Genomic DNA, 22,870 nt, shown 5'->3' with positions numbered 1-22,870 from the left:
CTGTTTTCATCTCAATTCACTTAAAGTCAGTGGCAAATACAGGGAGGCTTTGTATTCAGGATGTAAAAACACCTTGTGCTGTGCTTTTCTCAGAATGAATTCCAACTTGCTAAAGTGCAGTCCAGCCTTACGGGTTCTGCTTTCTAAGATCGTACAGCCCGTGCGTGGCCAGACACCGGCTCCTGAGGCACTGGGATCCCTCCCGCAGAGGGATGTCCGAGCTGAAGGACAGCCTGCAGATTTTACACGCAGGGCATAGGTGTGAAACGCAGGAACTGAATTGCCATGAGACACTGCATTGCTGAATGAGCTGCGATTTAATGTCAGATCAACTCGAGATTATATGTTTCAATTCAGTTCAGCAAATTCAATGTTTCGGTTCAAGTGGAACCAATGTGAACTGAAATCATTCTTTCCGAGCGAACTTCCTGTGGAATTTATTAGGAGCTGCGCTTTCTTTTGAGAGTTCCTTGATGCACAACTACCATCTAGCTCTAGTACTGCGACCTGGGCAGCAAACGTTAATCACTGATTTCCACTCTTGCAGTGGAGGCGAGCAGAGTAACCTAGGCTCTAACGTAAGACTGAATACACCCGGTAACTTGATTATTTTTTTACAGATAAATTGAACTGTGTTCTACTGAGCAAACAGCACAGCGTGGCTTTCTTGGGCATAGATCAGGCCTAGAGCTGAGAAGTGCGGTGTGTTTGTTCATGCAGGGTCCCATTTCTGTAAAACATAGCTCATGGAGCACACGTGTTAAAGGGAATATGTCAGAGAGACAGAATCACAAAGGCATGAAATAGTCTGCAAATATACACAATCAAATTAAGCAAAGCTTCCATAAATGTTTGGAGAACTCCCTAGGTACAAAACGTGATTGTACAAGAAGACTCGGTGTCGTAACGACGTAGTAAATTGTTTATTTTAAAATACTCCCATTCTTTTTTACGGAAAACAATTTGCTTGAATTGGCTCCGACAACAGAGAACTTGGCATGTACCAAAACTCTGAAGCTAAAGCTCAGCAGTATGTCTGAAAACAAACTGCCTGCCTGCCTGCCTGCCTCCTTTTTCTTGTCATCTTTGGCTTCAGCCACCCCAGACCTGGGGATGGATTCATGGGGACCGAGCAGGTCTAGGCGACAGTGCTGAGCTCTACGTACCCACACCCCCACCGACAGCACCGTGACTACGTTTAAAGGCTTTACACCCACCATTTCTAAGTATTCTGCCTGTACCTAAGAGAAGGCTTTCATCTCTAGTCCTTCTCAGCGGAAGTGGTTAAAAGATAATGCTCTCAAAGGCAGCGTTACCTGCTTGGATAATTGGTGAACAAAGGAAAATAGAGCAATAAATAGAGCCGCAGAGATGTGAACTGCACATGCCTACCGATATAAGTCAAAAGCAAGCGTGCTGAAAAGCCGGAGATGTGTGCTAACGAAAGGGCAGGTCACCTTCTGTGAAGCCAGATAAAAACGCTGATAGCGTTGGAGGCCCTGACTTTGGGTGAGGATGTGGGGATCCGGCATCCTGCACATTAAGTACCCCGGGATGGGATCGGGACCCACTGAGAGGGTTTTGAAGTGGCGGCCGGGCTGGCAGGATGTCTGAGGGGGTCTGATGCTGCGGCGGGGTGTTTACATGGGATCTGAGACCACCCGCAGGCTCCTCGGCTTCAGGTATATTTAATTTGGGCTGGAGAGAGCTAGGGAGTGAAGCATCGGGCTCCACATCGGCGTTAAAGGCAGCAAGCGATCGGTAGTTTTAGGATCAGATTCTTAAACATACTCAAATTCTACTGAAGTCTTGTTTCGGCTGTGGTTAACTGTTACATTCTCTTAAAAGAATTTTAACAGAAACATCCCACTGTAATTCTTTTTTTCTTTAACGACACAAAATCTTCAGATTTTCCAGCGCTGAACTATGCTAGAGGGAAACGAGTCGGCTCTCCCCAGCAGTGAGAAGTGTTAACTTTTCCCGAGAGCTACGGGACATTCGGTGGTCATGGCGTTTTAATGTGTAGGAAAGGCATCCTTCACCAAAGGATTTCAGCTTGGATGCTGGCTGAAGGCACTCGCTGCGAGCTGGATTCTGCCTCGGAGGGTTATATGAGGTGCCGGTGCTGACGCAACCGATGGACTCATTTAGCGCAGCTTATCTGCTCCTTATCATACGTATCCCGTATAATGGTCAGATAATTAAGACACTGATTACTCTGAAAAGGAGAGTGATTCATTACAGCCAGACAGTGGCTGTCTGGCACAGTTTCCTTTTATAATAGCTATTTAATTACGTGGTTATTTGTCTGATGCAGAGTAATGGATTATCTCTAAATTAGCCTAAATGCATCATAGGTAGGACAAGTTTTCCTTTATTTCAATTTGCTGAAGCAGAATAGTGCCTTTCCAGGTGTCTCCCAGCCACACAAACATTGCCTGCGTTGTTGTATCTCTCCTCCATGAGACAGGCATTTCTGGCTGGAAGTCCCCTGCTCAGTGACCTGGCTGGTTCGGGTCCCTCCTGAGCGGTTCCAGCTCCTCCGGAGCAGGTTACCTGCGTGTGTAACGCCAGGGTAAGCCCCAAAGCACCAGGTGCTTTTGAACCTGTCAGGGGTGGTGAGCTTTGCCCGGGATCCATCCCGTGACGCTTTATTTTTCCATCTGTCCTGGCTGCAGTGACAGCATTGACATCTTGCGAGAAGATGCAGACCACAAGGTGCCAAAGCGAACGCCTTGAGTCACCTTGGAAGGAGGAGCTGATGATGTTTCTACCTGTTGGAGGAGTCTGTTCCAAGAGTAGGGGACCTTGGACAGCCACAAAACAAAAGCCACCGATTCCTCTTGAAGCTGATCCGTTCAGGAAGAGGACGGGATGAAGGGACTCCCTGTCAAGGCAGGGACCAGAGCTGAGAGCGCTGCAGGACCTCCCAGGGCTGCGTCCCGACGTCTGAAACTCCTGCAGTAACGTGATGGTGGGGAAGGCATGGGACTGCAAAAAGCGCAAAACCTTTTGAGGAAGATGGTGCATGCCGATATTCAGCAAACACCCAAAAGCAGAAAGAGCGGGGGGAAGTCCAATTACTTGCTTGAGCTGCTGCTAATTTAGAGAGGATGCTGTCAGCGTGTGGGAGAAGGGCAAAGGGATGCTGGCCGCTGGCAGAACTGCACACTGAGATTTGTCACGTGGTAGTCGAACACCTTCCCCAGGAAGGGTCTGGCGGAGGAGACGGGATCTTCCCCGTTTCCCACAGCACTGGGTTCTGGGGGATGCTTTGGCAGATGAAGCAGGATCTGCTGTGGAGAGGAGGTAACAAGAAAAGAGACTCTTCCCTCTTGTCCCTTCATCACAGACAGTTTCTCATGTGTCAGTGCAAAAGCTGAACCCACTTCACTTTACGGGGTCTGGGTATAAACTGCGTGTGAGCAGCCATCGGCTGCAGATGCTGAGGAAGCGCCTGAACCCCCGAGTGCCTGAAGGCAGCGTGGCACGCAGAACAACTTTCCTGCCCTGATAAGAGGAGGAGGGTGTTCTAAATGTCAGCAACGCCTCAAGAGGTACAGGAAGTATAAAAGAGAATTTCCCAAAGAGGGTCTCTGGCGGGAGCTGCTGCGCGTTGAGGCTGCGCTGGAACATGCGATGCTTTTGCTAAGCTTGTGACTTCATCTCTGATTGAAACAAGACCATGGATGGTGGTGAGTACCTGTTCTGCAGCCTCTGGCTCTCTCTTCAGCTTTATTAATAATGCCCAAATACATGCCCTACGACACGTGGATGAAGCACTGTTAACAGAGTACTTGAACAATGTAAAAGGCTTTCATCTTCCTCATAATTACTAAAAAAAAAAAAAAAAGCGCGATATTAAAAAAAACTCAAATCAATTACTTCAGAAACAGAAAAAATAGGCTTGGAGGGGATTTCAGGGGCTATTCTGTCCTGAAGCAAATGAGTTCTCATAATTCGTATCTCTTCTTCCATGTTCTTAAAAAAAATAAAATAAAAATAGGGATAATACTATCTCCTTGGTAATATTTTAATTCAGTGAATAAACCAAGGAATTAGGAGCAAACATATCTGAGTTTGTTGGCTAAATCTGTCCAGTCTTATGCAAACTGTTTCTATTAATGGATATCTTCACTGCAGCAACAAAACTTTGCTGCAAAACTTACGGATTTGCGTTGGCTCAGAGCTGGACCAGCCCTGGGGCGAGGGCACTTGGACGGGTCGGGATTCCCACGGATCACCCCATCCCGAAACACGCAGAAAAGAGCAAGTAAGCGAGAGAAGCCTCTCTGCTTTGGCACAATGACATCCCGTTAGCCCGGGAGATACAAGACAATTTGTTCCTGTTTCTTGCTGAAAGTTTCAAAGTCTTTTTGCCACTTGCTGCTGTTTCGCACCCAGTGCTCCGCAGGCACCTACTTCTAGGAGCTTGAGTAGGTGGGCGGCTGCAGGAGGGGAACGGTGCTGTGGGTCGGAGATGTGGCAGATAATATGCAGGCTCTTTGTTCCTCTGAGACCGCATGATTTATTCCTTTTTCGCTTCGTTTTATTTTTTTTTTTTTTCCTCAAATATTTGCAAACACTAATCCCCGTGTGACTGGGGAGGGGGTGCAGGGAAGAGGGACAAATGGAATAGCTCGGGTGGAGTAAGTTAGTTTATAACCAGATTAACCAAACTGGGTTTAGAACATGACCAATACTTCTCCACGCTGGAGAGCACGGTCAGAGCTGAAATAAGGGTGGGGAGAGGGATGGAACCGTATCCACAGCGTTCATCCCAGGAAAGCCCTGTTCCAGGGGTGGTCCAGCAGGATGAAATGGGAGGGGTCACGGCCTTTTCGCTGTGACATTTTCAAATCAAAGCTTTACATTAACTGGGAAGTGAGTGATTTTCCTGGGCTGGGAGTCGTAGGTGTCCTGTGTGAAGCGCTGCAGGCAGAACTCGAGATGATCTGTGAAAACACCGAGATTTGAGCACCCAGTTCACTACAGGTGCCTTAGGCTGTAGCACAAGCATGGGGACTACTGCCCTCTCCTTTTTTGAGGAAATTAAGATGCAAAAACTTAAAGTGGCTCATGCAACATCACCCAGAGAGCTAGTCTGGTACAGCTGGGAAAACGACCGCTGCTTCTATCTTCGTCCACTGTTTCAGCCCCCAAACTAGTCCTCGTTTCCCAGGCAGGGATTTTTCCTCTTGAAAGGTCCGCAGTGATTTCTGGATTAAGCAGAGGGGTTTCCACATGCAGGGTCTGAACGTGAAGCCACGTGCGGTGCAGCTGGTGCTGAACCCTGCTCTGAATTAGGAAGGGGGAGCTCGGGGTCCCTGTGCAGTGACACTGGGGATGAGCAGCCGGGGGTGCGGGGTGCTCCGGGGGTGCAGGCTGGAGGTCCTGGGTGCCATAGGACCCACCGGGCAGAAGCAGGGAAGGATGTGCTCATGGATGCCTCCTTGCAGCAACAGCTTAGAAAAATCCCTGAGTTTTGGAATCCCTGCATCCAAGCCAACACATCACCCAGCTGGGTCTCTTCACCACCCATCAGTCTAATCTCACTTAAATATTTGGCCTCTGCAATATCACACGGGTGCGCTGTAGGGGTTCAGTATTTGGCGGGAACGGCTGTTACTCTGAGTTTAGCTAATTGGTAAAGGTTAACTATGACAGGAAAAAGAAAGAATTAGTGAGAACCCAATGAAAAGAGTATGACAATTTTCCTGCTTTGGGTTTGGTTTTTTTTTGTCCTACTATTATATTTCAGAAGAATATTCCAAAAGAAATATTTCATAGCACTTAGGATGCACAGCATTATTGCTTTATTCTAAAAAGCAGTTATGTAGGAAACGTGATTGGCTCACTTAAAAGACTCATTCTTAACTTATCTCCGCTTATCTTTTCTTTTGATTCACAATTTCCTAAAAAGGGTGGCGGCAGATAATTATTAACTTTCTGCTGTAATAGATCTATGAACACATGAAATAAGAGTACGACTTGGTATCATTGGGTCTGTTCACTCCTGAAATGATGATATCCTTCCTCTGCCAGTTGTGAGAAGTCGAGGGGAGGGGGGGGAGAACAGCACTAAACTGTTAACTGCCAATCGTCAGTATATCATTTATGTATGATTAATTTTTTCTCAGAAATATCTGGTTCTTTCCCCAAAAGCCTACTATACTGATGACGATGAGGCACTAGAAACCAGTACGTGTTTCGAGATACAAACAGTACGTTACTCACTGCCTACACATGTGCTAAGGAGCTCGAGACTGAAACTCGTGCTTTGCAGTTCTTGCCAACAGAAAAATAGTGTTGCAGCGGGAGGGTTTAGCCACGGCAGGTTTGCTCGGCTTTCCACTACTCCCTAAAGCATTCCCGACTCCCGCTGTTCACTCGGCATACTCCTCGGCAGCGGTGAGCAGCCGCTGCTCCGTGCTGGCCCCGGTTGGAGCCCGACCCGCTCGGGCAGAATGACTCAGAGCTTCGTTCCGCAGGATGGTGCTTGTCCAGTTTTCACCATCCCACGCGGCTGCAGCTCTGCTCCTCTCTGCTACCAAATATTTCTTACTGTCAGAAGCTTTTCCGGGCATACCCGGGGGATGCACTGCTACTACAGCTGCTTTTATCTTAGGTAAGATTGGTTGCTGATGCTGAGGGAGATTCAGATAAACCGGCTGGGATTCATCTGTCCAACTTCACCAACCCTTCTGCTGCAGCATGGAATGAACCGCACCCCAGATGCCTACCCCATGGCAGCTGAACCGTGCCTTAAAAGCACCCCTGTCTTTCCCTTTGCTATCGAGGGAGCCTAAACAGCTAACCAGATGTCAAGGGCTAGAGTTCAGTGGGATGAATCCCACCCCTTGTGCTTACTCTATGGGGGAAGATGTTCCAAAGTGATGGGCTGCTGTCCCCTCTCCCCCGCGCCCTGCCATCAGCAGCAGAGAGCGGATCTCTTCCCGCTGTCATTCACGTGGAGCAATTTTCCTTTCCCCGTTTTCCCAGGACAGGAACGTGCAGCAAAGCAGCGCAGCACCAGCTGAGGGACGTGGGGGCTGACACAGGGCTTTATGACAAGTCTGACTCATTCGCTGTAATGAGTTTGTGTTTTCTTTTTATAAGTGAGGTTTCTAGTTCAACTGTTTGTGGGGACTTTTGAGAGGGGTTTTTTTTTTCTTAATATTTTGAGGAACAAAACTTTAGGAAAATACCCACAACAGAGAACTGCCAGAGGAAAAAAACAAAAAAGAAAGAAAAGAAAGCTACCTAAAATCGCTTATTAAACTCCAGAGCATGTCTCATTTCTTCTCTGCGACTCATCTGCTTCTGCTCCCCCGCACTGCCCTGGACCCCTTAGAGCGCTGCAGGGAGAAGCACGTTTCCCCCAGTCTGCCTGAAACTGGTGACACAGGGACTCGGGCAACAACCTTGTGCGGGAAGACCACGGGGCCACATCACCTCTCTGGTTATGCCTTTGCAAATGTGTAAGCTGAGGTGGGGGCACAGAATGAGAGGAAGAAACAGTGCAAGTTTTGGGTTTTGTTTTTTTTTTTACGTATTGAAAAAAAAAATCATTTGACATTTAAGACTCTTGAAACAGCAACCGAGAAGGAAAAAAAAAAAAAAGTGAGATGATCTTCAAAGGAATGATACATAACTGACCTGTCTCAGGATCGTTAGTTGAGTCACTTTATCAGTTCTATTTCGTTAGGCACTTCATAATGTGATAAGAAAAAAAGAAAAGATCAGCAACTCGCCAGGGCTGTGCACCCCTGACTTTTCAGATTCAACAGGGGCTGGGCTGGTGCTGGGGCTCGAGGGGAGATGCAGCAGCAGCAGGGGAAGATGGTCCCGTGCTGGGGGCAGTGCCCGGCCACGCTGGTGTACCACCAGGCAGCAAGGTGCCCTTGGCATGGGATGACTGAAAAATGCAAACCAGGCAATGCCGAGAGCAAGGCGCTGGTGGATTGGGGTTGGTGCCTTTCCTCTGGAGCCTCAGCATGCCTCTTCTCCCCTGCCTCCTTTTATACACCTTCTTGGAAGTGAACTGCCTTCGAGACCTCAGCCCCTGCCCAACGTGGATGAGACAGGCCAGCAGCAGTAATTATTAGCCATCAAAAGCACCAACTCCAGGTGCTATGGAGAAAGTGGAACAGAAGACTAAAGACTCCAAAGGCTGGGGGCGGGAGGAGGTTTGCAGAGGTCAGGCACCCCGTGCCCATGTCCCAGGCAGGGACGGCAACTGAATTCTAGGCTTGCTTAAACTAACTGGGTGAATTTAAGTACTTTGGGCTTTCCGTTTATTTCCTGTATGCAAAAGTTAGATCAGCAGCTTGAAGGGGGGAGATGGCTGCAGCAGATGCACACCAAACCTCTTCCTGCAGTCTGGGACTGGTCAGAGTGAAAGCCGTGGGGCATACAGAAAACACAGGCAGAAGCATGTAGCCACGCTTCCCCCCTGCCTTATCCCTCAAATCCAGCCTCGGCATACTCCGTCCCTGACTAAACTGCACTATGATGCACTTTTTACACTTTTCAGATCCCCCCCCAGGAGGATTCAGAGAAGGTGAGGGGTGCATGGACATAACTAAGGACCCAGCTACATATAAGAGTGTAAGAGATGAAAAGAGGGAAGGCAAGGCACACATTTCTACATGTCATAGCAGGAAGCTCACACATAGGCTCTGGAGATAAGTACAAGTATTTTCACACGTGGCTGAGGATCTCTCACCCACACATCACATATAAACAAGCATCTCCAATCACAGATACCCAAGTATTTCTGTTATTAACAATATTGCATGTGACAAAGTGTGGATACTGCCACAACAGTCGCAGTTACCTGAAGTAGTGGAAGTTCATCATCCTGGTCCAGTGCAATACCTGAACAGGAGCAGGGAAGGGTGCAAATGGGCTCTGCGAGGAAACAGAACAGAGCAGCATAGAACAGACTGCTAAGCACAAGAGGCAAAGGCATCAGTCAAATTTATCAATGAACAGGTCATGAGGAGAAAGCCGTACTCCCTAGAACAGGCAGCTGGAAGCCAGCAGCATCTCCTGCCTCTGCTCCAGCCTTGGACCAGATAATCAGCAGGGAAGGGCTGCGGCGCGGGGAACTAGCCAGTGCCTAGAGAGACATCCCAGGGTGAGCAGCGCGATGCTCAAAATTGCTGATGCCAGCCCTCCCTCAAGGAAGGACATATCTTCTGCTCGTGCCAGAGCAGAGGCGAGGGCTTCCTCACAGTTGCCAGATCACCTTCTAGCTTGGGCAGCTCTCACTTGCAACTGCCTGAGGTAGATGCTGGTATGTGCTTTAAATAGAGTGAAGAGAAAGCTTTCACTGGCTTCTGTGCCTCTGCTAACCACAGCAGGAAGAACTGTTTGTCTGAGATTGCTCTCACCATTATCGCATCTGGCCCTGAATTTAATTTTTCCTCCCAGCTGTCAGCATCCTGTATCTCCACATCCAAAGGCAGCAGAAGCCAACTCTTGACATTTAGGAGACAAGCAATAAATCTCAGCCAGCTTCGGTTATGTGTATCCTGCAGGGAGCAGAGCTTTCCTGTTCTGCAGTCCAGCGACGGCACTGTCAGGGACCAGCTGGGCCGGATTTATTGCGCTCACAGCTGTATGGTTTTACATGGGTTCAGTACGCTACACCCCCACAGCCCAGAACAGGGCACAGGAGATGGGCTGCTGCTGTCTGCAGGAAAACAAAATCAAATGTATAAAATAAAAATGGGTACACCGTGCACAAGCTCACTGCCCTTAGCTATCGGTCTGTACAGACGAGGGGCCAGACTCCTGAGATTTAATCTGTGCTCTGACAGTAACTTGCTATGTGACCCTGGGTTATCCTGTTAATGTTTTCATCGGGTTTTCAGTTACCCAGCTGTGGTGAGCTTTGCAGGGTTGAGAATGCCATGGTCAAGTAAGTTACCACTGCTTTTTCAAAGCGAGCATCATGTGGAAACCCCCTCTTAACTGCTAACACTAACACAGCGTCTCCTTCTTCTACAGGCAAGCAGTTAAAGGTCACCCTTGTTTTCAGCCTTCCTCTAATTTTTCAGGTAAGATCGTAAAAACAACATTGTTGAAATCCCGCTACATTTGTGTTGTGGGTAAAGAAAGATCTCGAAAACTTTGACGGGCAAAGAGCAGCCACCCACAGCCCTGCAGAGATGCGTGGGCCACGGCTGCTCGCACCAAGGATCCAGCACGCCCGAGGCGGGCGCTGAGAGGGCAGAGAGGTGCTAGAGGCCAGAGGCAAAACAAACAAAAGGAACAAGAGCAAAGAGAGAACAGAAACAATGACATACACCGCTATTTTAAGATGGCCTGGACTGTTAGAACCAAGTCCCCTTCTAGCACCAAGGGAGCATTTTCAGTTAAGACGAGAGCATCCCACACCGAGTGCTGGTGAGGAGCCAGCTCTTGCTCTTTGCAAATAGCCGCTCCAAGTGCCGGGCTTGGAGAGAAGACATGCCCAGGGAGGAAGAGTTCAGCATCTTCCTCCGCCTGTTCCTGCTCAGAGTAAATCTAAAGCGGGAAGGAGAACCCAAAGCACCGAGCCGTGCCGTGACCTACTCCTGAACTGCTCACGCTCCCGCAACCACAAGAGCGGCCTCAGCCATGCCGTGGCCCCCAGCTCAGGCTCTCCGAGAGGCCCAGAACAGCAGGGAGAGTTTTGCAGCCTGCTTCTTTTCCCTTTCACTTCTGGTGACATGGCTCCAGATAGCAAGCAGGATGTGGTGAAAGCCAAGCCTGCCTGAGATGGAGAGCGCGCGCTAAGATATTCAGTGATAACAGGCAAAGGTATCCAGGGGAAACCTTTCATCTCCGTGCAATGGAGAGAAGGTACTGGAGACTAATAAGTCACAAAAAAGCAGGGCACAGATACCACAAGCTCACTCTGCCCTGTAGGTTATGGCAGTGTAGGAAGATGAAACAAGAATAATCAGAACCTAAATCAGGGCAGGGGCCTGAATGAGACGCCGGCAATGTGTCCATGCCAGCATAGTAACAGCTTCCTGCCTTACTCACTGTTTCCTCCCGGTCTCATTGACACCTCTATTAATTTAGCAGAGAAAAGAGCCCAGGGAAGCTACAGCTTCATCTTCCCCCAGAGCCCTTCGCTGCTCACCCCTCACAGTGGGGGGGGACGGGCGGCAGCGGGACCGGGAAGCCCGGGAGGACACCGGCACAGACACAACCGCTGCCGCCCGGTGCTAGCGCCGCCACGAGTGAGAAGGGGGCACGAGCAACAGGAGCATCTCAGATGGGAGAAGGGAGGGGATATTGGAGTTAGAAAATGCCTAACGAGTAGAGTCAGTCAAGAGGAAACGTTATCCCTGCTGAGGGAAGGAGAGGGCTGAAGGATGTATAATTTTTCCCATTTTACCCGACAGCTGACTATGTCCATACAGCTGTACGTGGGTCCTGAACCATTCTGGAAAGCAGCCATGTGTTTCAGAATTTGCAGGTGTTACTTTGGCTGAGCCCTAAATGTTCCTTGTGGAATTCCCACTCTGAGCCCCAAAAAACCCCCAAACCCCACATACTTATGGGAAACATTTTCAGCCACGAGACCTTGCCAACTCTGTTCACGATGCTGGCACGAGCCAACGCTCGGGAAGTCCCTGGGACTTCTCTGGGGCCAGGCGGTACAGCCCGCTTCACCGGCCAGCGCCAGGCTCCCTTCCCGACACGGCCACAGAGGGGCACAGTACCTCTCCCAAACACTCTTCTTCCCTGTTCTAGTTCTGTGCCGGGAACAACGTCACCGATGACTATGACTCCAACACCACCATCGACTACACCATGTTTGAGATCCTGTGCGAGAAGGAAGAAGTCCGGAACTTCCGTGCTGCCTTCCTCCCAGCCATGTACTCCCTCATCTGCTTCACGGGGCTGCTGGGGAACGGGCTGGTGATGCTCACCTACATCTACTTCAAGAGGCTGAAGACCATGACAGACATCTATTTGCTGAACCTGGCTCTAGCAGACATCCTCTTCCTGCTGACCCTTCCCTTTTGGGCCACAAGCGCAGCCATGCACTGGCTTTTTGGGGAGTTTGCCTGCAAAGCCGTCTATTGCATCTGCAAAATGAGTTTCTTCAGCGGGATGCTGCTCCTCCTGTCCATCAGCATCGACAGGTACTTTGCCATCGTCCAGGCTGCCTCAGCCCACCGCTTCCGTCCCCGGATGATATTCATTAGCAAAGTCACATGCATCCTTATTTGGGTCCTGGCCTTCATCCTCTCAATCCCTGAGCTGGTTCACAGTGGTATAAATAACTCCAACAGCCAGCCCCGTTGTTCCATCATCGCTAATGACTTGCAGACCTTCAACGCTGGCATCAAAGTGTCCCAAATGGTTTTCGGCTTCTTATTTCCCCTACTGGTCATGTCTGTCTGCTACCTCATCATCATCAAGACATTACTCCAGGCCCGCAACTTTGAGAAGAATAAAGCCATCAAGGTCATCATTGCCGTGGTAATTGTCTTCATTGTCTTCCAGCTGCCCTACAACGGTGTCATGCTGGCCAAGACCATCTCGGCCTTCAACCACACCAGCTCGTGCGAGGAGAGCAAGAAGCTTGACATGGCAGACGACGTGACCTACACTCTGGCCTGCTTCCGATGCTGCCTCAATCCCTTCCTCTACGCCTTCATCGGCGTCAAGTTCCGCAACGACCTCTTCAAGCTTCTGAAGGAGCTGGGCTGCCTGAGCCAGGAGCGCCTCTGGCAGTTGTCCACCTGCCGTGAGAGCAAGAGGTTTTCCTTTGCCATGGAGACAGAGACAACCACCACCTTCTCCCCATGAGCCGAGCTCCACGCAGGCTTTGACCGAGGTGGAGCAGTTTTGTACACTTCCTCTATTCTGAATTACTGGTAGAGCGAGACCTGCCACTACTGCAGGAAAGGCAGCTGCAAGAGGAAAACCAGGAGCCTCCCCATGTTTCAGGCAGCTAGCACTGCTAGCCACTACTCCCGTGGATGGAGAGACTTCAATAAAGCTGTGACTAATAGCAAAACAAGGGAAAGGGAGACCGGTGAGTCTAGAATTTATCATGCCATTTCACCTTTATTTTAGTCTTTCCTATCAAAATAAGAAATGCTCAGAGTAGAACAGTTTCCTTTAAAGCAAGAAACACCCAGAGAAACAGACATTTGTGCAACAGAATTGCTTGGTTTAGAGCTAAATTTCCAAGAGCATCATCCTTGCTTTGAACGTTGCTTTTAACAAGACTTCTCTTGCTCTTCCATATCCACAAAAATATGATCCCTGCTGCACTGACTCAGTCTCCAAGACTAAACAGCAACGAAGTATCCTGGCACACGCCTCTCTGCTCTGCCTTCCCCCATGAGAAATTTCCATAACTAATATTAAATCCATACATATCATATACATCATTTCTATAACTTTGTATATTGTTGTGGCAACTCTTACCTTTGTTAGGCAAAATACAAATTGCACCTCGCTGCTGCCTGTAGCGACGATAGCTGGTGTTTCACCAGTAAAGAAGGCGCATCCTAAGAAGCACAAGTTATCGCATCCCAATATTGACTTGAATTCTTTAGAAATGCTGCTCCACTCCGGAAATAAAGTCTCCTTTAGCTTCTGAAAGGGCATCTGCCTGCTCAAGGCTGATGGAGGGATAGCTAGCACAGTCTAGATTCAGGCTTTTTGCACAAGGAAAAAAGTTAGTTGCAAGCTCCAAATAGCTTAAATGTGGAAAGACATTGATTAAGAAACAGACACTTCTGCATCAATCCTGCCAGGTGCTTAAAATACATTTTTATCACCCAGCCATCCAGCCTGTGCCAGTATCGTCCTTACTCCTGACGTGCTGTGGGACTGTTTACTCGCTTGATATAAAGCACGTATTTTAGCAGACGGGTGCCAGAATCCTCAGAATTTTAAAGATTCAAACCCAGGGCAAATACATATGCATTTCTTAAGGTAAAACACTCCAATTCAGCATAGAGTTGTGCCTATGGTCAACCACTTCAGTCCGCCAGCATCTGAAGTTTGCTCATACCTAGCTTTATCATCTGCTGCGAACACAGTCTGCCGATTTTTCACATACGTGTGGGGGCCTTCTGCGCTACTGCTCGCTGACCTCAAGAGATAAACACGAATGTGGGTTTTCTTCTCCCTTCCCAATGAACGTGTCTTTCTAGAAGGACCTTAGCAGCTGGCTTTTGAGACAGATATCTATTTCACTTATAAGCTATTGAAAACATGTTTTGCATTCGTGCTGTCAGCGCTAATAAAGATGTCATTCACTGCGGTTTGATTTAAATGCAAAGGACAGTCACGTGTGGAAGATTACTGCCAGGGTCACGTACGTGAAAGGAACACAGCAGCTGAACAACAGATTATTGTCATGTAAAATAAGACCTTGAAAAGAAGCGCAGGATGTAATGCCAGTTGGTGCATTTAACTCGGAGAGCGAAGATTCCTGCTGACAGATGAACACCCTGGGAACTGCTGTCGTGGGACATCTGAATGGCAACTGGGGAGGAGCTGCTGCAATTTTTTGTGTGTCTGTGATTGACTTGCGTGCTCTGATCCCCAAAGCCAGACATCAACGGCAGAAGGTCTTGGCCAGGAACCGGAGCGGGGCAGGAGGGGCTGGCTCAGCAGAGGTGTGTAGCCTCACGCCCCGGAGCGGCAGGTGAACAGTTTTCTGTTCAGTGGACGTACAGAGCCGCGCAGAGCAAAACACACTTACTGAAAAGACATTTACACCTTTTTCAGTACCATGCGTGGATCCATTAGGAGTGATACAGGGAACTCTCTGGATCACAGGTCAAAAAAAAACCCCATTGCTTTAGAGACATGAGAACTGAAAACAGCCTTCCAAAGAAAGAATTCAATTAGCTGGTTTTGAGACAACATGCCAGTTATATAGCTGGCTGCCATCATAATTAAATAAATTCTTCACGAACCATTTGGCTCTGGGGTATGGGATTTTGCCAAGAGCTGGGATTCAGGAAGAAAGCTCATTCGGCTCCGTGTTACCTGTCTACGCTGAAGTACAATTCCATCCAACTGTTTAACGCATTTTCTTTTATAATGCCCGTGTAACATGTACAGAAGTGCTGCTTCTCTGTCATATGAAATGGGGGGTTATGACTGACACTGAATAGTCATTTATTCTTGGTTTGTTCCTATAGTCCTTACTCAGGCGAGACACTCACCTAACAAGAACTTTTCCAGAGCAAGGAATACCCAATAACACAGGGTCTTTTTTGTTTTCTTCATCAGTAACAATACATTCTTAACGTATATCCAGATATGTAAAGCTGCTTCACACAGAAAATGTTAAATATGTACATGAATGTACCCTGAAAATACACTGCTTGACTAAAACTTTTTATGCAAAATACATTCATCTAACTTATTCTAGCAAGGACAGTTGCTTCACCAAAACGTGCAATTGTACTTGTCTCCTGTTTGATAAAAGCCATTCCCCTGCTACAGGCTGAGAAGTCTTCAGGTTTTTATCGACTAGATGTATTCTAAGTAAGAAAACATGCAGCTGCTTCTATCCAGATGAGATACCAAAAGCATCATCTGGGACAGCTGCATCTGGTGCCTCCTCAATGAGACAGCGGCGACTTCAGAGTACATGGCTTTCCCCCCCCCCCCCGAATTTGACAGACAGAACAAATTTGCCACTTAGTTAGATGCATCATGCTAACACTGGCCTGAGATCCTAACTTGAGATTCCCTACTGAAACTCTGAAAACTGATGGTATTTTGCCATTTGTGGAAAATAAATTATAACAATTTAAAAAATACCTTTGTTTTTCCATTGTGTTTCCTCTGTAAGATGTACCTTCTCTAGTAGTTAGTATCCTGCCCTTCTGGTCCTGTCAAGAGCTGTTTGTTGATCAACCCAGCTTTATATCGGTACTGCCCTGCAGGAAGAAAAGCGTGTAAAATAAATTAATTAGAAAAAAAGTTGGTTTACTTCATCTGTTGATAAATTATATAGGAAACAAGTCATCCAACAGATGAAGCAGTAGTCTTTATTTTAACTATCAACCCAACTGCCTTAACCCTGCTCCACTCCTGGATAAACACCCGTAAGTCACCATCAGGTATACGTGAAAAGCCTTTGCATTGTAACATTTGATTGTTCAGCTTAAAATTTTAAAAGTCAGTAACGAAATACCCTATTACTGTGCCAATTGCTCACGGGGAGAAGCAGTGACCACAGCTCTGGTGGCTGGCACACCGACATGCAGGTAAGAGCAGTAATTGCCATGCTAATTCAGATGAGCTGTCCGTCTCATGCAGCTCTGCAACTCAAACCAGCCAACACGGCATCATTTAGGCGTACAGAATATTTCTTCCTGACCTCCCCAGTTAATTTATGCCTCAAGGCACGTGGGGATGATCAATATCCTTTACAAAAAGCATTTTATAATTGCAACCATGGAATCAAAGAGAAAGAAACCTCAAAGAAAACCAGAAGACGTGAAGCTTGACATTGGAGTGCCAAAACTAAGGACCGTTTCTGCTTTCACCAAACGAGGCATGTCTCACGGTTTCTCCCTAGAGACAAAGTATTCGGCTAGTTTCAGCACCTGGCCCACAGGTTCAAGCAGCGATAAGGAGCATCTCAAGACCACAGCACTGCAATACAACTCTAGGCTATAAAAGCCTAAACCCAAGGCTCCCTAAATAAACATTAGGTCTCCCATACCACAGCTAGGTCAGAAGTTTCAGCTGCCCCGAGTCCGAGGGGCTCATTTGTGCAAGACACACTGTCTGCTGAAACAGGAGCTCTGAACTAGAGCACCCAAAACAGAACTCAGGCTTTGCAGGAAGCTGCCACGCTTTTAGCAATTCCCTGCACTTCTCAGGGGTGACCATGAGCCAAACCTTTAAACATGGGAGTTCCTGAATTTTAAGAAAACAGACTCCAACTTACAGCCCCGATTCAAACCAGCCCACCAAGCAACCATCCAAAGTCACACCTTAGGCCATGAACATCCCAGCCAAATCACACAGTTTCTATTACAGGGAAAAAAAAAAAAAAAAAAAGTGCATTTCTGGGATGGATTTACCCTATTTTATTACCTTTCACCAGAAAGACAAAGAAAGAAGTTTCCTTTTACAGTAGAGTGAGGGACTGGGACCAATCTCAGTTTTAAATCTTCTTTAAAAAGTCAATTAAAAGTCAATTTTAAAAGCCTGGCCCTCGTTACTGGTCTGCAATAAACTACATCACCTACCACCTCCTTGTAGTCATGTGGACCCCAGGTGGTTCCTGCCATCCCTTCTCCATGTCACTGTGGGAAACCTCTTGGTTGCTCAGAATCCCTGGACTCCTCATTGCTCCACAAAAAATATCGCTGCTAACCCTTCCTCCTTCCGTGGCAGTTCTTTATCTGTGCATGTGTGTATTTTTAAGTCACGGTTTAAAAGCCCTCAGTGCCAAATAGATCTGGGCTGGGTGGGAGGTAAACTGGAATTAGAGGGAGGAAAACTGGAAATAGAGGGATGTAAACTGGAATGAGGCCTCACTAAATGCAGTTGCTCCCATCCCTCTCAGAGCACTGGTTTGTCCTCTCCCTCCCCGTGCTGTCCCGGGCTCTGGTTCCCATCACTTGCTGGTGAATGAACTGATTAATACAATGGTGAAGGGGAAGCTTCTCCAGGCATGGCTGTGGTTTCTGATGCGCCACCTGGGTAGCCGCAGGCGGGAAGTCCTTGTCACCCAAAGAAAGAATGAGCTGGAGTTAAGTGAGGCAAACAAACCCTAAAAATAATGCCCGTGGGTGATGAGGAAGGGTGGTGGTACACTGCAACAATCAGAATAGCTGAGAGTGGGCTACGGTTTCCTCTCCCCACATCTTCTTTTACAAGGAAAAATAACCCAAACTCCTATTCTAGGGGTGGAGGTGTCAGATCTCAGGGGAGAACTTCTTGCATGGCCAACGATCTTCCTCCCCAGCTTCTCAGCAGAGCTGCCCTTGCCTGGGGGCCACCTCCCCAAGGGGCATAAACCCCCCACAAAGGGGCCGATGGTGGGTTCCCTCCACGCCAGGGGATCTCTCCCCTCCTTCCTGAGCCGCTGCAAGATGGGTCTGGGGAAACTTAGGTCAGCCGAGACCTCAGCCACCCCTTGTTTGTACCATCACCAGTAGCTTCGTAACCTCAAAGCGAGTAGATCAAAGGGCCTGACCAGACCGAAAAGCAGAGACTTTCGATGGATTAGAAGAAGGCAGGACCAGCTCAGAGCATTCTGCTGGCACAAAGGACGAGACAAGAGCATGCAGGTGGAATATGAGGAAAAATAAGTAGATAAATGGCATCATACTGCATTTAATGACAGCAGCACCATGCACTGCTAGACCCTGGCATGGTGAGAGTATGCTTTGGGGGGCTGGAAAAGAGAACAGACGTGTACCATAGTGAATTACTCTAGCTTCAGATGTGGCTGACCATAAAAACACAAGATACACAAAGGGACAGGATCTTAACAGGGTTTTGCTGAGTTCTTCTTAGACACACTTCCCAAAATGGGCAGTTTATTCCTTGCGGCGATCTGTATTAGATAGCCAAATGCACAGTACAAAAAGGTAAGAATGAGAAAGATGGAAGAAGATGAAAAAAAGAAGGTGGCTGACTAGAGAAAAAAAAAAAAAGATGACCTAGCAGGATTTGCTCTCCACCTGGCCTTCTCCTGCTCGAATGCCCCTTTGTGCTGGTGTGAACCTCCGGGCTGGCACTGAGCAATTCTACCCAAAGGATACGTGGCCAAGGTAGCCTCAATGTTGGTACGTTTCCAGCGGCGTTATTTAAGGGAAAGGAAGCTCAGTCCAATCCAACGGTTAAAACTTCGGACAAGACTTAGAAGATACAGGTCACATCCCTAGCTCTGCTCCTCAGCGACCCGAGTCAATCCTGCACTTCTTCCCCAAGCACTAAACCAGAAATAAAACGTCACTTTGCAAAAGTAGTAACCAGAGTACTGAGCTCTGTTACTAGTACCACGTATGGGAACCCTCCCACTCTCTCCCTCAAACAAAAAAAGATGACCTCACGTGCTTAGATTTTGTAGAAATTGCAAGTTTTCAAGTATGCACGCAGAGGTCTCGGCAGCCGGCTAACCTATCTAACCTATCCTCAAGCTGCATTGAAAGTTATTTTTCACTTTCGTCTTCAAGTAAGACCCCAGTTCTTCGCAGAACTAAGAGTATTACCCGTGCAAAGTGTCATATCTTCTTGGTATTAACCAACCACCTGCCCCTGCCACAGCTCGCTACAAAAGCCTTAGGCAGGTCTTAACAAGTACGGAGACTTTCAGTTCACCTCTATCACATGCATGGCAGACACAGAGCCAATCTAGGCATGATCTCATGTATTTGTCATTGCTGAACCCATGCAAATCTTCAGTTTGCAGGAACCGAAACTCTAACTTCCCTTCCTGCTGTTTTGTTTTTTTAATTCGATTGTCTAAAATAAGATATCAAGCAGATATTTACTTTCTTTTCTTTGCTGATGACCACTGTTGCACAAAACTCTGATTCTTGAGTGATTATGTGCTTTATTAGGAAATTTCTATGACTGAAGGCCAATTCTTATGTCTAGAATCTTCCTGCAGGAGAGGAAAAGCCCCAAAATTTCCAGTGCAATAAATAGTCCAAAAGGCCTTCCAGGATTCAGAATCTGCACGCACCGCCCTGTACCAAAATCAGAACTTCTCCCACAGATTCTAGCTCCTTCTTCATTAACTAGCAGCGTGGTCTGGAATCCACTGATGGCAAGAGGACCTTTGATGATAAGCCTCTGCGTTACCTGGGGAGCTGGCATGAATTTTTCACGTTGTGCAACACGAGAGAGGAGAGGAGGTAAAATCCCAATGGCGATACACGTGCAACCAAGTGTACTTCTGGAACAACACAAGAAAAAGAAACCATTTGGTATGTTCTCCCCTAGGTGCTGAGAGTTTGATTGGCTTTGCAACAAGAGCAGATGGATTTTGTGTAGGTGTCTGTTGAGGCTCAAAGAACCGCAAAACTGCTGCAGAAGCCCTGTGCAGTGACAGGTCGGTGACAAATTTTTATCTGCTTTTCAGTCTGCACCCATCCTGAAGGCTACGCAGGAGCATCAGACCCAAAAGCTGCACTCCTACGGGATGACGTCCCGGTTTATACTCAAACGACGACCAAACTCCAAGTGGCTGAATGCTCCAGAGAAGGAAAAAGGTGCTCTTAAATGCTCTTAACTAACCAGGGAGTGAAAAATAAAATCTTCACAAGCAGAAGTGACTCACGAGTCAAAATGCCTTTTCCAAAGGCTCCTTCAAGCCTTCATTTCCAAGAGACACCAGAGCTTTCACATTTCACACACCCAACAAAGGCAACCTATTTCCCACCCAGCTGTCTGAAAATGAAGGCACCGAGTTGGACATCCAAAAAAAAAACCACCTTTGTCTGACCAAGATATCACTAGTGACTTCCTCAGATCCTGATCCCGCGGGTCTTCTTGTGGTCTAGAAATGCAAGCATTCTGGTTTACCGATTTTAATTACAAGAAAAGTAAAGTAAATATTCTCCTCTGCAGCAGGAGCAGAGGGTGACGGGTACAAAGGCCCCCCCCCCTCTGGTTTATTGCTGTAATTAGCACAGATAGCGCAACCTCGCAGGTTCCTATAGAATACCCACTGCTTTGCGTGTTATTGTCAGGGAACCATCCATCTACACGCGAACGTTAATGCGGACGGAGGTGTGAACACGCACACGCGTTCACGTTTGCATAGGTCTCCCAGCAAAACTGGGAGTTTCAGACTCCAGGGGCTATCGCAGCAAAATTCAACACCACCAAAGCAAAATCTCGCTGCCGGAGCTGCACAAATAGAAGCTTGTGTTTTTAGGGGAGAGTTGACTGATTCCCTTGGAGATAACACGTTTCTTTTTCTTTAGGCCACAGCAAGCAGTGAGAAAGAATCTCTACCCCTGTGCCAGGGCGGGGAGGGGGAGAAGGAAAAACAACTCTTTTTCTGGATGACTAACGCAGCCAGCAGCAATTGCCACTCTGCAGCTCAGCCCCGCTCTTTAACAGGGAGTTGCACAAAACTGCTTTGAAGAGGTTAACACGTTCACAGTCGGTTCTCATCTGCCTCACCAGAGGCTCGCAGGTAGCTACAACGCTTCTGCTCAAACCTGATGACCCCACAGCGTCCAGGGGGTGAGAGTCACCGAATGTCACGGAGCTGTACCCCAACAGACGTGGCTTCCACCAGGCTTTGGGTGGGCTTGCAGCAGACCTGGCAAGTAATCAGATCCTTACAAGGCTCATTAAAATGTCTTTATTGCCAGCAGTTCCTGGCAGACCTCCACACCCATCTACAAATGAGCCTCACGTGCCAGTGCTGCCTGCACAACCGAGCAAACAGCCAAGAGGCGTGCAGGCGGAGACGTGGAGACTGTTTTTAAGTGTGCTGCAGATAACAAACAACAGAAAAGGTCTCCGCACCACCACAAGCGAGACCTGAAATGCTGCCAGCACCTGCCTCCTCAGTGGGCGTCCTGTTTGGGGTGTTACAAGGGCTACAGCCCACCACGCCAGCTCACCCTGTGCCCCAGGAGATGGTGGAGCATCGTCCCGCAGAGCCGTACCACACAGCCCTCCTGCCACCAGTGGCACCGGCTCCAGCAGCACGGCCACCGCCGCTCCTGCACAAGAGTGCATGGAGACGATGCACTAGTGAGACACCAGCTCTGCAGAAGAGCTGCTCCTCTCCGGGGACTTGGGGCTTCTGGTACATGCCCACCCCAGAGACCTGCTCTGGTGGGGAGAACGCAGGGCATTGCAACCTGGTCTGCACGGCTCACCCGGAGCAGACAGCTCCCTGCTCACAGCCCGCTGACGGACACGTAACGTCTCCCTGGGGAGGTTTACTCTTTCTCCCTGGGGATCGTGGTCTAGCGAGCCTGGTAGGAGCAGTCACAACCCAGCCGTGTCTCAGACGCATTGCACACGAGTAGCACCGCACCTTCCCTCCAGCCACACGAAGCACACGTGGTGGGCGGGGGGCAGAAGTGGCAGCAGAGGGGAGTCTGGATGTGCCTGAGACCTCCTGGCCCTAACAACTGGCCATGCCTCACAGATCCGGCACGGCACTCTGGGGAGGAGGGAGGCATCTCCTTGCCAAGCAATAACCGTGATCTTCAGCTTGGAAATTAATTCCCTTTATGATCAGTAATACAAAAAGAGTCTTTTGTCACAAGGCATTTCCTCCTCCAGACATGCCTCGAGTTTGTCGGTCGCATGGCCTGAAACATGCTCTGGAACGAAGCTTCGGTGACTGGTAACCAAGATGAAAACACTTCCTGCAAGGGGACACTATCTGAAGACCAAAAATACAGATTATATGCAAGGACGGGTACCAGAAGGCACTCTCACGATGCACTGATAACCTCCCCAGGCCCCAGGCGATAGCCTCTGGAAAAACACGACAGCCTGGCCGGGCTCCAAGTGACCCACGGCGCATCCAGAACAAGTCCACAGTCACAGTCCCCTTTTGGCTGCAGTCATCGCGCGGCACCGGTAACTGTGAGGAAACAGAAAGCTCTGACTTCTTAAGAGACCAGGAACATGATCTCCTCCGTGTCCTTCCCTTCAGTCACACAGGAGATGAAAAAGCACGTTCTTCTTGGGAGAAGGTTCCCAACCAAACCTCTGATCTCCGCTTACGGCCGGGTAAATCCGCAAGCGAACAAGGACCGACCGCAGCCACGGCGTTGAGAGATGCTGACACCATGTGGGAAAGGCTGAGAAATGCTCCACCACAGATGTCCACCCTGCACCCACCGAGCCGGGACTGCAGGAAAAACTCGGGAAA

At 48.4% G+C, this 22,870-nt stretch overlaps 1 protein-coding gene and 1 long non-coding RNA gene across 2 annotated transcripts in view; one reads left to right on the top strand and one right to left on the bottom strand.

The window, feature by feature from the left end:
• Positions 1–8,911, bottom strand: part of LOC129195306 (uncharacterized) — a 28,381-nt gene extending 19,470 nt beyond the window's left edge. Inside the window, exon 1 of the long non-coding RNA XR_008573888.1 lies at positions 8,840–8,911. This is a non-coding gene — a long non-coding RNA (uncharacterized LOC129195306). The remainder of the gene's footprint in view (positions 1–8,839) is intronic.
• Positions 3,273–15,732, top strand: CCR7 (C-C motif chemokine receptor 7). Its single transcript, XM_054801120.1, has 3 exons — positions 3,273–3,695; positions 10,018–10,067; positions 11,758–15,732. Exons 1-3 carry the CDS (start codon positions 3,686–3,688, stop codon positions 12,820–12,822), a joined length of 1,125 nt encoding a protein of 374 aa, XP_054657095.1. The 5' UTR covers positions 3,273–3,685; the 3' UTR covers positions 12,823–15,732.
• Positions 15,733–22,870: the final 7,138 nt, after the last annotated feature.

The sequence above is a fragment of the Grus americana genome, chromosome 22 (assembly GCF_028858705.1).
Source record: "Grus americana isolate bGruAme1 chromosome 22, bGruAme1.mat, whole genome shotgun sequence".
Classification (NCBI taxonomy): domain Eukaryota; kingdom Metazoa; phylum Chordata; class Aves; order Gruiformes; family Gruidae; genus Grus; species Grus americana.
The sequence above is the reverse complement of the archived record's forward strand: the minus strand, read 5'-3'. Positions and strand labels throughout refer to the sequence as shown.

What these genes read in the sequence shown, in the direction of transcription:
- CCR7 (XM_054801120.1), top strand. An exon ending in GCCTTCCTCTAATTTTTCAG is followed by an intron (nt 10,068 to 11,757) that starts GTAAGATCGTAA and finishes TCCCTGTTCTAG; the next exon opens with TTCTGTGCCGGGAACAACGT.